The sequence below is a fragment of the Camelus ferus genome, chromosome 11 (assembly GCF_009834535.1).
Source record: "Camelus ferus isolate YT-003-E chromosome 11, BCGSAC_Cfer_1.0, whole genome shotgun sequence".
NCBI classification, from domain to species: domain Eukaryota; kingdom Metazoa; phylum Chordata; class Mammalia; order Artiodactyla; family Camelidae; genus Camelus; species Camelus ferus.
In genome coordinates, this window is record NC_045706.1 from 24,157,693 (window position 1) to 24,173,117 (window position 15,425).

Consider the following 15,425-nt stretch of genomic DNA (forward strand, 5'->3'; position numbering starts at 1 on the left):
GGACTGAGAGGCGGGCGGGCCTGGAGCAAGCGGGAGCAAGCGGGAGCCGTGCTGCCTTCACAGCTGAGCTGGGCCCAGCCTCTCCCCTGCCTCTCTTCGGCCCCAGCTCCAAGCGAGCAGCGGTGAGTACAGATGCGGCTCCAGTCCAGGTCTGCACTGGGAGCGCGATGGGCCCCGATTAAGCTTCAGGAACCTGCCTGGCAGTGTTGCTGCTTCTGACCTCTGCCCCTACCCTGCATTGCCACCAGAGGCCCCTTTACCCCTTTATGGTCCCTTCTGGGCTGGACAAGATCTGTTATACCCTTGGGGTGGAGGGCGGGTGGTGGGAGCGAGAGATGGGGAGAGGGCTCTGGTGCAACCTTCCCCTCCAGAGACCAGTGACTGGTGGGGGTTGGGGGAGAAGGTATATGTCCCTGCTTAAGTATACGTGCGTGTGCATCTGTATTTGTGTGTGATTGTGACCAGTAGGTCTCTGTGAGTGTCTAAATTGCCTGTGTCTCTGTGTGCTTTGAAGAATGAGGGCCTGTATGTATATTTGGGTATCTCTTTTTGTGTTCCTATTTGATGACAGAGTGTGTGTAAAACAAGCATGTGCCTTTCCATTACACACATATTTGTTATGACTGTGAGAGTGTATGAGGGTGTGTCTTTGAGCAATATGTGTGTGCCTGTGCCTGTGTGTGCTCGAGGGTGTTGTCTATGGATGTGTTTAGCTATGTACTGACATTATTTGTCCTTATGTGTGTGTGCATGAATGTGTGTAGCTGTATGGAGAATAAGAATATCCCTTTCCCATCCAGCATGTATGTGTTAGGTGAAGAGACTTCAGGCCTTTCTCCTCCCTTTCACCTATGCCTCTCAGCCCTTCGTCTCCCTATATGCCACCCCCATTCTTCTTCCCTTTCATTCCAGGAGGCCTGAGTTCTCCCTCACTGTATGAGGGGCTTCCATAAGAGAGGCTGTGGGAGACCCATGGCTAGATGATGGTGATGGCTGCTTGATACTCATGGTCCTGAGGGTGGGGTAGCTGGCTTCCCCCTCCCCTACCAGCAGTAGTTCCAAAATGCCACAGGGACTCTGGGCTCACTCAGTTTCTGAAATAGCTTCCTCTCTCCTCCCAGGGTGATTCTCAGGGCCCCCAGACAGGAGAGGAGCCAGGGGCCCACTGGGGGTATTATTCTTTTTTCCTCAGGCCTCCATGGAAGTAGCCCCAGCAGGAGGACCAATTACCCACAGGGGTGGGATAAGTGATGCCATATTCCCAGGGTGGGCTAAGCCCCTGGCCCTCAGTGGCTCTAGCCAGCTTTCCCCTCCCTATCTTTGCTCTCCTGCCCACCCAACACCCTAGCAGTTCACCCCCTACACCCCTTCCTCTCTTGCAGGCCTGTCTGAAGAGCATGCTGCCCCCTCACTCCCCGCCTGGCCTAGCCATCCCTGCCCCCCCAGCCTGACCCCCGGCCCCAGCATGGCCCAGGGTGCCATGCGCTTCTGCTCGGAGGGCGACTGTGCCATCTCCCCACCACGATGTCCACGCCGCTGGCTCCCCGAAGGCCCGGTGCCCCAGAGCCCCCCAGCCAGCATGTATGGCAGCACAGGCTCCCTGCTAAGGCGGGTAGCAGGTCCAGGTCCCCGAAGCCGGGAATTTGGACGTGTGACAGCACCCTGTACCCCCCTGCGTGGTCCCCCATCACCTCGTGTTGCTCCCTCACCCTGGGCACCCTCCTCCCCTACTGGGCAGCCCCCACCAGGGACCCGGAGCTCCGTGGTCATATTCCGCTTTGTGGAGAAGGCCAGCGTGAGGCCACTAAATGGGCTACCTGCTCCCGGAGGCTTGAGTCGGAGCTGGGACCTGGGTGGGGTCTCTCCTCCCAGGCCCACCCCAGTCCTTGGGCCTGGCTCCAACCGGAAGTTGCGGCTGGAAGCATCCACATCAGATCCACTCCCAGCAGGAGGAGGCTCAGCTCTACCTGGCAGCCAGGGCCTTTTACATGGGCCACCAGCTCAACCTCAGGTTGGAGCAGATGGTCTTTACTCCTCTCTCCCCAATGGGCTGGGGGGGCCCTCTGAGCACCTGGCCACATTATTCCGAGGACCTGCTAACACTGGACTCCTGAACCAGGTATGTGACCTCCCTTGGGCTCCCTCAAAATCCAGAGTCCCAGCAAAGGCCAAGGCTTGTTCCCTTGGTGGTCTTGAGCCTGTTGGCTCTCTGAATCCTTCAATTTGTCCTAAATCTGTCTCTTTCTTGTCCTCTGTTTGTCCCTATGTCTCTGCACTTTCACCTCTGTTCCTGTATATTTTTCTTTCTGTGTTTCTGTGCCATGTTCTTGTGTCTTTATGTCTGGCTTTATCTCTGGATGCCTGTATCTATGTCTTCCTCTTTGGCTTAGGGGGACACCTGGTCCTCACCTCGGGAAGTCTCCTCTCATGCCCAGAGAATTGCTCGAGCCAAATGGGAATTCTTCTATGGCTCTTTGGACCCCCCCAGCTCAGGTAAGGCCTGGGACTGAGGCAAGGGGAACAGGACAGGGCCTTCTCCACAGCAGCCAAGGTATGGTAGGGAGCCTTCCTTTAAGCCTCCCCCAGTCCTTTCCTGGGCTTCTGAGTCAGCTAATGCCTCTCTAGGTCTCACTATTTCCATCTGTGTTATGATGGGGGTTGGGGGATGGCAGCTAGGTTGGGCACCTGGAGGAAGGTGGGTGGTAGGGAGAGGGGATGGCAGGAAATCTTGATTTCTTTAGGTCATTCCTTGAAGTAGAAAAGAGGCTAATCTCCCTCAGGCCCCTCAAAGCTGTTTGACAAGAACTTTTTTCCTTTTTTGAGGGGAGGAGGAGGTAATTAGGTTAATTTATATTATTATTATTATTATTATTATTATTATTATTATTATTATCATCATCATTATTATCATTATTATTATCATTATTATTAACCAGGGATTGAACCCAGGACCTTGTGCATGCTAAGCACTGCCCTCTATCACTGAGCTATACCCTCCCCACTGTTTGACAAGAACTTGATTAGAAATGAGCTCCACTGGCACCAGGAATAAGCTGAATTTGTGGCATGAGGAATGGTGGCTAGACAGTAAAAGAACTTCCTGCCAACATGAGGCAGCAGAGGAAAGTTCCTTCCAGGAAGAGAATCAGGACAGGGAGTTGACCTGAATAACCTCCTGATTAGGATGCCTGTGCACACTGCAGGTGCTAAGCCCCCAGAGCAGGCCCCCCCATCTCCACTTGGGGTGGGCTCAGGGCAGGACTCTGGGGTAGCTGTGGGGCGAGCAGCCAAGTACTCCGAGACGGACCTGGACACGGTGCCCCTGAGGTGCTACCGAGAGACCGACATCGATGAGGTGCTGGCTGAGCGGGAGGAGGCTGACTCGGCCATCGAGAGTCAGCCCAGCTCTGAGGGCCTGCCTGGCACTGCCCTTCCACCTGCCCCACATCCCAGCCCATGCCTTGGCCCTCGTCCTAGCCTGGGCAGTGGCAATGAGGATGAGGATGAGGCAGGTGGGGAAGAGGATGTGGACGACGAGGTGTTTGAGGCCTCAGAGGGGGCCCGGTGAGTGGGGAAGTGGGAGAAGAAAGAGACTTGTGCCTTCCCACTGGCCCAGAGCCAGAGCTGGGCTCAAAGGGACTGGAATAGAGACAAGGGTGGGGCTGGGTGTGTTAGGACCAAGCTGGTGGTGCTGACAGGGCAGTGTAGTAGGAGTCTCTAAACACAGAGGCCTGAGGTCTGGCAGAATGTTGGGGATGTGGGGTAGGAGAGCCATCAGCAAGAACCCAGGAGGGGAGGGACAGCCAGGATAGAGAAGGAAAGGGGTTCTAGTAAAGAACAGAGGGCAGAGTGAGAGGCCAGGGGCCAGGATCAAGCCTGGGGTCATGGAAGCATCAATCCAGATCCTGGATCCTGGTGGGAGAGCGGGGAGTGTAGGGGCTTTCCTCTGTCTCACACCCCTTTGCAGCTTGGAGCCTCATCTTCTTTTCCTAAGATGTTGCCAGAAATAGAAATGGGATGGCAGGAGGGGAGAAGATCAGAGAGAAGGAGGAGAAAGGGAGATTAGCAGTCAGTGAGAAAGGAAGGGGATTGGGTGCTGGGGATGGGTAGGGCTGGGGTGCTCCAAGGGCACTGAATAGTTTGATGAACCTGTGGTGGGGACCCCTTACCCAGGTGGCTTTTTTAGGGGGCTGGGGGACCTGTGAAAAGGGGCTGATAATCCCCTTCACAGAGTCAGTATGAAAGTTTAGTGAAATGCTACCTGAGAGCTGTCCTCTAGGTCCCTGATCAGACATTCTCCCTGCCCCTGCAGGCCAGGCACCCGAATGCCTCACTCTGGGCCTCTCAAGTCTCCTTTGCCCTTTCTACCTGGGACCAGTCCCTCAGCTGATGGGCCCGACTCTTTCAGTTGTGTGTTTGAAGCCATCTTGGAGTCACACCGGGCCAAGGGCACCTCCTACACCAGCCTCGCCTCGCTGGAGGCCCTGGCCTCACCTGGCCCAACCCAGAGCCCCTTCTTCACGTTTGAGCTGCCTCCCCAACCTCCTGCCCCGAGGCCTGACCCACCTGCTCCTGCCCCACTTGCCCCTCTTGAACCAGATTCTGGTACTAGCTCTGCTGCTGATGGGCCTTGGACACAGAGAAGGGAAGAAGAGGAGGCAGAGGCTGGAGCCAAGCAGGCCCCAAGGAGGGAGCCCCCTAGTCCTTGCCACTCAGAGGACAGCTTTGGGCTAGGGGCAGCACCCCTGGGCAGGTGAGTGATTCTTTGGTTCCTCAGACCTGAGGACCCTGGGGCTCCAGGAACAGCTGCTCCAAGGGACAGAGCCCAAATGTGAAGATGTAGTTTATATTCCTGACCCTTGATAGGGGTGGTTAGAGGATACAGATGTGTTTTTCCATTTGCAGGACTATTTCTATTGGCTGTGAGTGGAAGCCCTTCACAGCCTGCCCCCTTGGTCTGAGATCCATTAACTTGAGAAACCACGATTCAGGACTGAAGAGTCCATAAAGAACACCCTCCTTTTTCTCCAGAAGGGCCCTTCCTCCCCAGACAGAGCCTCTAACCTGCTTAGAATTCTTCTGGCCTTACTCCCACCCAGCCTAAAGGTTTTTCCGAAAGATGCAGTCACCAGCTTCTTCTATCGCCTTCCTCCCATGTCGCAACCCCATCCCCCTCCAATCGGGAGTCTCTCACCCTTCTCCAGGAAGTCCTTTCACCAGTCTAACCTTTCTGCTCTCCCCTCTGCCAACTACCCTATCAGTCACTGAAGCCATGGAAACAGGAGGGGGTGGCCAGGGAAACGGGGTTGCCTAGCAACCAGGAGTTTCCGGCCTCTGTCACTGGGGTGACAGGTGGCTTTGCGAGTAGAGCAGCTGGGATGGGAAGGGAAGGGAGGAAGAGACAGGGGTTGAGGGGTGCACTCTGATCCCCAATCCCCTCTATCCCAGACCCTGCTTCTTTGTGGGTGGAAGAGAAGGACCAAGGAGGAGGCTCCTTTCTCTAAAAGGCAGGAAGAGGAAAGAGATAGGAGCAGGAAAGTGCCCTTGCTCCCCTCACATCTTTGTTTGAGCCTCCACTGTTCCTTTCTAGCATTCTACCTATCCTATCTTTGCCCGTATTCTCAGAGACAGAGAACTATTTTCTGAGTAGGGCCAGTGTGGGGATGGGGAAATCTAAGTCTAATAGCAAACTTAGGGAGCTTTAGGGAAGCAGCCAGAACTTCCACAGCAGCAAGATGGATGTGGGTTAGATTTGAGGCAGGACTTCCTCAGATATGGTAATGATACAGTAGGCTGACGGAAGGAACCTGTATCATATCTTTCTCTGGAGAAAAGAAAAATGCCTTCCCCATGTTCCAATCTCCCCTTCTCTATCTACTGGGTCTGGAGGCAAAAGAAGGATATGGATGGCCCCCGAGGCCTTGCCCCACCACTGAGCTGGTATTCTACCCTGGCAGTGAACCACCCCTGAGCCAGCTGGTGTCCGACTCAGACTCAGAGCTGGACAGCACAGAGCGGCTGGCCCTGGGAAGCACAGACACCTTGTCCAATGGGCAGAAAGCAGACCTGGAGGCTGCGCAGCGCCTAGCTAAGAGGCTCTACCGACTAGATGGCTTCAGGAAGGCGGATGTGGCCCGGCACCTGGGCAAGAAGTAAAGGCACTGGGCTGGGATTGAGAATAGGGGGAGAGGGGTTGCATCCTGTGGGCAGCACCTCCACATCCCCTCTGTCTAATGCCCCCAGGTCTCTAGGTAACCCCCACCTGGCCCCTTGACACTTCCCCTTGAGACTCCACCTGTCTCTCTGCCCTGCCCACAGCAATGACTTCAGCAAACTTGTGGCTGGCGAGTACCTCAAGTTCTTTGTCTTCACGGGCATGACTCTGGACCAAGCTCTCAGGTGGGTGTCTAGCCCTTTGAGGGCAGCCCCCACTCTCCAGGCCTGGTGTACAGGGCCTTAGTTATGCCTCCTCTGAGCCCCTGTGCCTCCCCTAAACTGCCTGGAAGTCACCCTTCCCCAGATGGCTGGGCATGGCCAGGAGCCATGTCCCCTCTTCCCCCTCCCCAGGGTGTTTCTGAAGGAGCTGGCCTTAATGGGTGAGACTCAGGAACGGGAGCGCGTGCTGGCCCACTTCTCCCAGAGATACTTCCAGTGCAATCCCGGAGCCCTTTCTTCAGAGGGTGAGGAGGCCGGGGCAGGGCTTTCCCAGCTGCTCGCTGAGGCAGATCAGCATTGCATCTGTGCATAGCAGCATAAGAGTGTGTGCAGGAGTGCATGAATGAATGAGTTTGTAGGCATGAGAGCATGCATGTAGGCAGTACTAGCATGGCTGCACAGATATGGAACTGTGCATGCAAACAGGCATAGTGCTAAGATCTAGCATGTGTTGTGAAGAGACAGGTGCAAGTGTGTTTGCATGCCATTGTTCACATACATGTGCAAGACAGTGCTTGGCTTGAGTAGGGATTCTATTTGGTCCGCACAGCTATATGGGGCCTACTTGCTTGTGTTTAATGCACAGACACAGAGGCATGTGGGTGTTGGGGGCACGTAGTGGGCAGTCCAGGACATTAGGGAGCTAGGCAGGGTGACCTGAGAAGGAGAAGTCCCTTCTGAGGGATCAGCTGAAAGAGAGAGGTCTTTGCTTAGGACAGATTGGCTAATGGGGTTCAGGACTTACAAAAGTGTGGTTGTGGGCCAAAGAGGGTCTTGAAAGAGGGCAGGGAATGAACCAGAAGGTTGGGGAAAATAGCTGTGGGAAGAGTCCTTGGGAGGTGGTCAAGGCTGAATGTCAACTCTCCTCTAGACGGTGCGCACACGCTGACCTGTGCCCTAATGCTACTCAACACGGATCTCCATGGCCACGTGAGTAGGGGGCTGGTGGGAGGGAGCCCAGAAAACGACCCGTCCAGAAACTTCAAGGCCTGGGAGGCCAAGGACCACGCCTCCCTCCCCCCCCCCAAGCTCACAGGCCTCTGTGCCCTTCCTTAGAACATTGGGAAGCGCATGACCTGTGGAGACTTCATTGGGAACCTGGAGGGCCTCAACGAAGGCGGCGACTTCCCCAGAGAGCTGCTAAAGGTGGGGGCGGGGCAGGGAAGACGTTGCGGGAGGGGAGGGGCAGGGGATCGGCCTCCGAGGGAGGTGATATGAGGGGCCTCTCAGCTCCCAGCTGCTGTTGTGGGAGCCCAGGCTCCCATGACTCAGCCTGGGGACCGCCCCCTCCCCCAGCCCCCACAAGGCAGGCTCTCTCAGAACATGCGCACTCGTAGTCCCGGCGCGCTCAGCGGGGGAGGGGAGACTGCTCTCGAAAACACATGATTAGGTGGCCCTGGACCTTGCTTTTGCCTTCACTGTTGCCCGTACTCCAGTGTTCACTGAGGATGGGACGGGGTCCCTGTGGGGAGGAGGTGGGACGGGGACAGCTTCCCTCCTCCCACTCCAGCCCCACCCCAGGGTGTACAGCCACAAAGGCCTTCCTGGTACTGCTGCACTGAAGGGACCCGGAGGTAGAGGTGCCTGAGAGGGACAAAGGCTTTTCCAACGTCTTGAAGCGAGTTAGCGCCAAGCTGGGACTAGATAGCGCGCTTCAGACTCAGTGGGCAGGCGCCAGAACCTGAGTGGTTAGCTACACTAGAGCTGGTAGGGATAGGAGGAGGAGGGGGCGTCCTGGACCGTGGCTTCACTTATTTCCCAGATCCCCAGATCGGGTGCTGTTTTATCTGGGAGGCCTGCACTCACTTGAACCCCCAGAGTTGACAAAGGTTTCTCCGGACCATCACATACATGTGACTGCAAAGGAGTGTCCTGGGGCTTGCTGTAAGCTTGGGTGTGTTGAGCTTTTGACTTTGGGAATATATCTGAGTGGGGCCGTCCATCGTGAGCTTGGGGGGGCGTGGTCAATTAGTTGGGGTGTATGTTGAGTTAAACTGTATATGTATGATTTAGGGTGCCGGTGAGTCAAAGGGGTTTGTCTGACTTGGGGTGTATTTGTGCTTTAGGGCTTATGATTTAGAGTGTGCGTCTGAGTTGAGGTGTAGGTTGGGTGTTTGTGTGTGTTGGGGTGTATATCTACGAATTGGCAATCTGGTTTATGACATCTGTCCATGAGTAGGGAATGTATGTTTGTGAGTTAAACACTAAAATTAGAGGTGTACCTCTGATTTTGTAGTGTCTGTGAGATGGGATGAATGTGAACTGATGCATCTGGTTAGTTGAAGTGTATGTAAAGTGCTGTGTGTGAACGTGAGTTGGGGTAAACACACAGATAGCTTTTAAGTATAGCGGGTCAGTGAGTTGGATGATTCCACGGCTACCTCCATCTCGCGCCCGCCGCTGTCTTTTGCCTCTTGGCCTCTCTGGGCTCTGTTAAAAAAAAAAAAAAAAAAAAAAAAAAAGGCCTGCGGGAGGCGTTCCGACCTCTTCCCTCACATCCCACAACCCCGACGAGCCAGGAGAGGGCTCCAGACCCTGCAGAGGCAACCACCTTCACAGCCCCAGGCCTAGGCCCTCCCAGCGCAACCTCCCAGCACCCCAAGAGAAGGCCACCGGCCGCCAAGTGCCCCCGCGTCTCCCCGGCGCCTCCCTGTGGCGCCGCGCGGAGGGCCCTCCTCTCGGTCGGACGCCTCCATTTTGCGCCGTCCCCGCCCCCAGCCCTCGCCCTCCCCTCCCCGTCGGCAGCCCCCTCCCGTTCTCGCGGAGCTGCAGAGCAGACCGCGCCGCCGCTGCCGCACGCTCCGTGCGTCGGTGGGAGCCGAGCCGGGCCGGGCTCCGGCCGGGCCGCTCGCGCCGGCTGTCGGGGGAGCCGTCCGCGGGCCGTCCGGACCGTCCGGGCCGAGGGCAGGCGAGGGCATGGCCGGGAGCCGCGGTGCGCCGGCCGGGCCAGCATGATCGGTGTCAACAGCATCCACAGCAGCGCCGGGCGGCTGCGCTCGCGCTCGCTGTGCTCCGTGCGCTACGGGCGCACCCACCGCGGCGCGGAGACCCTGTGCTACGGCTGGCCGCAGCGCTCGCGCAGTCTCAAGCCCGTGCTCTACACCGATCTGGTGGTCAGCCGCCTGCAGAGCCGCAAGAAGAAAAAGGCGGTGAGGGCGTTGGGGCCGCGGCCCACGCCAGGCTGGGGGGCCTCCGAGGCGGGTTGCTGAGGGCCGCGCGGCTGAGGGGGCGGCTTGAGGGAGGCTCGAGGGAGGCACCGAATGTGGCACTAGCCGAGGGGGCCTCGGTGGGGCTGAGTGCGGAGCCCGGCAGGGACAGAACCCATGGGTAGCCAGGGATGGTCACGAACTGGAGGGGGAAGGGCACAGACCCTCGGATCAAGTTGGGGATCTCAGACCAAAGGGTCTTTGGGTCTTCTAGATGAGAACGTGAGATGGCGCTCACCCCTGGGATTTAGGACTTTTCGAAGGAAGACATGGTTGTGGGCCAAAGGAGGTCCCGAGAGAGGGGGCAGGGGATGAACTGGAAGGCTGGAGACAAGGAACGCAGGTTGGATTTCCGTGGCCACTTCAGGGTCCTCGCCAGAGTTGGAGAGCTGGGGTTTAGGGCCCGAGCTATGCTGAGTTTGGGCGGGGTTTGTGCTGGGAGGGCTTTGTGCATCAGCCTGGGTTGTGCTTGGGGGTAGAGGTTGTGGGGTGTACCCACCCCTAGACAGAGTGTGCACCCGTGGGATGCTTGGCTGGCCTTGTGGCTGGGCATGGCAGTGGACAGTGAAAGAGTCAGACTGTGGTGTGTGGGGAGCAGGGAAGGGAGGAGGCTGTGTCCCATCATGGAGAAGGCACCAACGTCACCACTGCACCCAGCTCACACGCAGGCAGCATCACACGCCACACGCTTAGCCCAACAGGCACATGCTGGAGACACACCCACTCACAGACAGGCTGCTAGAAGCGCCCCCACAGTGGGAGGCGCTGGTATAGACCCATGTCGCAGGTTACTCCCAAGAAGAGGGGTCTCCTATGCCACTCCTGGAACCCATCCTCTCCTCTGACCACCCCAAGGCCCCCACAGGTCCCTCAGGGCAACTGCAGGGAGTGGGGGAAGTCACTGGTTCAAGAGCTCACAGCAAGTTTGGGATGTGCAGGGTTTGGAAGCTAAAACTACTGCCTGTTAGAATAATATCCAATCCCAGTAATATGAGTATGGGCGTGGGCAGGGGGTTAGACCACCCTGGCATTTGGCTTGGTGGGGCTGTCTGGGTTGGGGGAAGCTCTCAGCTTGCCCTGGGGTTGGGAGCCTTGAGAGTGTGTTCTCTCTTAGCCAAGGAAGGAGGTAACAGGGTGAGTCCCTGTTCCTTGGCCTCATTTCTCCATGTACTCTGGGTTTATCCTATGGAAATAGGCCAAAATACATGACTGGGGAAAGGAGAGCTTCTTAGGCTGCCCTTTTCCATTCCCTCTAGGGCTGTGCTTCTCCCACCCAGGATCTGAACAGGAGGACCCTTAACAATAACAACAACAGTAAAGATAATAGTAGCAGCTGCTATTTATTGTGCATCAACCACGTGCCAGGATGTCCTGGACTAATTGCTTGCCCCACGTTAAATACGTGGTACTACGTTTGTTCTCCCCGTGGATTCTTGTCCAAAGTCATGCAGCCAAAGTGGCAGAGCTGGGCCTGGGTTGTAGTGCTCTGTCCAGAGCCTGTGTTCTTGGTCATTACACCCTGCTGCCCATCCCCACCCCCAGTTCTGTCTCCTCCCCCAGACTGGGAGGGAGGGCTCTGAGCTCTGGCATTGCTGCACCTATCCCAGGATTGACCCCCATCCCCTGATTTATTCCTCCCTTCCCAGGCCTTGTACAGCTCCATCAAGAATGAAAAGTTGCAGTGGGCCATGTGAGTCCTGGGGCTGTTTGGAGGGGTGGGGATGGGGCATGGGGAGGGGGCTGCTTGAAGAAGTTGAGAGCAGAGCTGGGCCCTGTGAGTCCTGGGGCTTGAGGCCAGGGTAGAGGGTGAGGCCATGAGAGGCAGAGAGGCTGCCTCACTTCCTTTTTTGGAGATGCCCGCCTGGATTTGGGGTTCTGTGTCTTGTCTCTAGCTGGGTTGTTATGACAAGCTGGGCTAGGGTAGGTAGCCGGTGTCAGCTGGCCCGGGAGGAGGGGTGCTGAAACAAAAAAGGGAGGTCCCTTGAGAACCCAAGTGGGAAAGTAGAAGTCTTGAGTTAGGGCTCTGACCAGTAGTTCAAGAGCCTCCTCTCAGGTCCTAGGGAGCCCAGAGTGTCACAGAACGAGGGACCACATTGTCTACCCTGGGTAGCCCCGATGGAAACAGACAGACTTAGAATTAAGTCTTGGAAGAGTCCAGCCTGAAGGAGGAGGTCCAGTTTTAGCCTTGGGTCCCCGAGTCCGAGGGTAGAGCCCTCATCTAAACAGTCAATAGATCATTCGTATTTGCTGGTATCTGCTAAGAGTTCAGTCACCACTCAGTTTAACTTGGAGCCCCCATTCTGCAGGAGAGAAAGCCTCAGAGGAGGCAGAGCTCAGGATTGGGGTGCAGGGGGGATCAGGGAAAGCTTCTGGGAGGATTGGATCTTGGGGCAAGCCTTGAAAGAGGGGAAGCATTTGGGGACAGAAAGTGGGAAGTTGGTATTTGGGAGGCAAATGTCTGGTGGCTGAAATAAGTGTGGGGTAGGGAGACCAAGAAGAGGCAGGCCTAACTGGAATGGAGAGTGGAAGGAGAGAGATCGTTTTGGCAGGATAGAGTATGGGCTCCATGTGGGAGGCAGTAGGGAGCTACTGCAGGTTTTTGAGTGAAGGAGTGACAAGATAGAATCAGATTCTTTAAATGATATCTGACAGAGCCTGCAGACTGGGATGTACTCGGGGACCACTAGGAAGCTCCTCTTGCCATTTAGCCAACAAGCAACGAGTAAAGGCTGGTGCTGCAAGTGGTTAAGAGGCTGAGTCAGACATGTGTCTGCCCTAGTGGAGAAGGGAGTCATGGGTGGGGGTCGGGGGAGAGTATGAGGCTGGTTACGTGTGAGGGGAGGACGGCTCTACCCTGGGGAGCTCTAATCTGGGGGCAGAAACATGCTGCCTCGAGGAGCCCTGATGTGAACGGGGAGGCACAGCTACACCCTGGGGAGAGCTGGGCTGAGGCTGCAGACATGGCTCCAGGAGCCTCAGGCTGAGAGGAACCACACCCCATGAGAGAGGCAGTCCCCTCACCCCATCTCCACGAACACTGGAGGAACTTTCCTGGGTGGCAGAGGCCAGGACTGAAGGGGGGGTTGTGGCTCCACGGCCAACCCCCTCTGAGGTGATCACACCTGCAGAGACGAGGAGGAGCTGAGACGCTCTCTGTCTGAGTTGGCCGACCCCAACCCCAAGGTCATCAAGAGGGTCAGCGGGGGCAGTGGCAGCGGCTCCAGCCCTTTCCTGGACCTGACTCCTGAGCCTGGGGCCGCAGTCTACAAGCACGGGGCCCTGGTGCGAAAGGTGCACGCAGACCCTGACTGCAGGAAGAGTACGTGGCCGGGTAGGGAGGCCTGGGGGATGGATGGGAGTGGGCCTGTCTCAGGCCCCCCTGACCCCGTCTTCCTCACCCCCCAGCACCTCGGGGCAAGCGGGGCTGGAAGAGCTTCCACGGGATCCTCAAGGGCATGATCCTCTACCTGCAGAAGGTGCGGGGCCAGCCCAAGGGGTTGGGGTGGAGCTGGCTCAGGGCAGTGGGGTTGGTTTGGCTGGGCCAGGCTGGGACTGCAGCCAGGACAAGATGGGCACCCCCGCAGGAGGAGTACCAGCCTGGGAAGGCCCTGTCGGAGGCAGAGCTTAAGAATGCCATCAGCATCCACCACGCGCTGGCCACGCGCGCCAGTGACTACAGCAAGAGGCCCCATGTCTTCTACCTGCGCACAGCTGACTGGCGGATCTTCCTCTTCCAGGCCCCGTGAGTGCCCACATCCTGCCCATCCCAGACCCCTTCACTCCGCTCCCAACTTGCTCCCCTCCCTTGTCTCTGGATTGCCTCATTGCTTCTCAGGCCACACCCCAAGCTGGGACTGGCATCCCTGGACAGGAACCCTGGGCTCAGGTCCCAGGTGGCTGTGCTGTCTCCCCAGGAGCCTGGAGCAGATGCAGTCCTGGATCACTCGCATCAATGTGGTGGCTGCCATGTTCTCTGCACCCCCTTTCCCAGCTGCTGTCAGTTCCCAGAAGAAGTTCAGCCGCCCTCTACTGCCCAGCGCGGCCACCCGCCTCTCCCAGGTAACCCTGGTTGTCCACCTGATGCCAGTGGGTTGGAGTGGGGCAGGCCTAGGCTGACCTCACTCAAAGCTGCTTCATATGATGTAGATGTCCACTGCACCAGGACACTAGCCGTGGCGGGTGAGCAGAGGCTGAAAGAGTCTCCACTTGCTAAGCAGCTAACCCAGGCATGGTGCTTTGTTCATCCAAAAGAAGGGGCACCTTTTTAAAGAACTTGCACACTGGCACTGTCTATGCCAGTGACCCTGACCATGTTCCCCTGGCCTCTAGGAGGAGCAGGTGCAGACCCACGAGGCCAAGCTGAAGGCTATGGCAAGTGAGTTGCGGGAGCACCGGGCTGCCCGCCTGGGCAAGAAGGCCCGAGGCAAGGAGGCTGAGGAGCAGCGGCAGAAGGAGGCCTACCTGGAGTTCGAGGTGAGCCTCCCAGCCCAGGCACCTCTTGTCTCCCTACACAGACCCAGATTAGTGGTTAAGGGCGTGGACTCTAAGAGTGGGACCAGCTGGGTGAGCTTGGGCAGGTTGCTTAATCCCTCTGAGCTGCAGTTTCCTCTTCTGTGGGACAGGGATAACATTCCATCGCCACTAGGGTAATACAGTGAGATGATGTCTGTTGAGTGTCCACTTTTGCCAAGTCTGGTAAAGTCTCAACAAACATCAGGTGTTACAGTTGGCAGTCTAGAGAGCCCAGAGAGGGTCACCAACCCACCCAGGGGTCATGTCACAGTCAGTCCTTGGGGGCTTTTGGGGCTTCAGAGGTCAGTAAGAACCTGGTGTCTCCTAGGCTTTTTTGGTGTCCCTCCCTAGTCCAGGTTGGGGTGGGCTGGGCAGAAAGGGGAGAGCAGGCTCATCCCTTGCCCCTCTGCCTCAGAAATCCCGCTACGGCACGTATGCAGCACTGCTTCGGGTCAAGCTGAAGGCAGGCAGTGAAGAGCTGGATGCAGTAGAGGCAGCACTGGCCCAGGCCGGGAGCACAGAGGAAGGACTTCCCCCTCCTCACTCCAGTCCCTCTCTGCAGCCCAACCCCTCCAGCCAGCCCCCGGCTCAGTGTCCTGGCTCAGAGCCTCGGGCAGGGGCAGGCAGTGGGCGGTGGAAGCCCTGAGTTGGGGATGGGAGTGTGTGGGGAGGGTGGTGCCCACTGGGCACCTGCATGCCGTGGTCCTGCCTGAGCCCGGGCCGGCCTCGGGCCACCTGTGAGGGCCCCTTGGCCCAGGGCCTGACCGCGCCGGACGCGGTGTCCGGGGCAGGGCAGGGCTAGGGCGTGGGCCTCAGGAGCCTTAGGCTAAAGGCCCCTCTGAGATCCCCTTTTTGTGATAATGTTTTGCACTTTTTCGTACAGGGGCTGGGGTGGGAGGGGCCAGGGCCCCTGGACTTTTGATGCTTTTTTTTTTCTTTTGTGGGGGAGACCTGACGTTTCTGCTTTCTGCTGAGACCACCCCCACCCCTGACACCAGCAATCCCCCTCCATCCTGGGGCCTGGCTCAGAGTCCAGGAGTTGGGGCTGAGCTGGTTTCCCTCCCTCTTCCCTGAGGACTCACCCTCTCTCTTTCCAGAGGTGGAGGAAAGGTGTCCATGCCGAGGCCCCGTGCACAGGCCAGGGGCAGCATGGTCTCGCTTTCCCTCCTTCAGTGGGTCCCGCCCTTTGTACAGCCTCCACCTCCATTAAAACTGCTCTAGACTTGCTGGCTGGGCCTCCTTCTCTCTCCAGTGACTGGCCTGAGGCCTGAG

General features: G+C 57.5%; 1 protein-coding gene across 2 annotated transcripts; it reads left to right on the top strand.

Moving 5' to 3' along the window:
- PSD (pleckstrin and Sec7 domain containing) lies at window positions 1–15,380 on the top strand. Of its 2 annotated transcripts, XM_014557819.2 has the most exons (17): window positions 1–122; window positions 1,383–2,119; window positions 2,391–2,493; window positions 3,204–3,564; window positions 4,313–4,753; window positions 5,958–6,152; window positions 6,319–6,399; window positions 6,568–6,680; window positions 7,307–7,365; window positions 7,492–7,581; window positions 11,288–11,331; window positions 12,770–12,960; window positions 13,047–13,117; window positions 13,226–13,383; window positions 13,556–13,700; window positions 13,971–14,114; window positions 14,569–15,380. In XM_014557819.2, exons 2-17 carry the CDS (start codon window positions 1,466–1,468, stop codon window positions 14,797–14,799), a joined length of 3,081 nt encoding a protein of 1,026 aa, XP_014413305.1. In that variant the 5' UTR covers window positions 1–122; window positions 1,383–1,465; the 3' UTR covers window positions 14,800–15,380. The 2 variants fall into 2 exon arrangements, with proteins under 2 accessions (XP_014413305.1, XP_032346920.1); XM_032491029.1 differs by lacking the exon at window positions 1–122 and having other exon boundaries at window positions 1,232–2,119.
- Window positions 15,381–15,425: the final 45 nt, after the last annotated feature.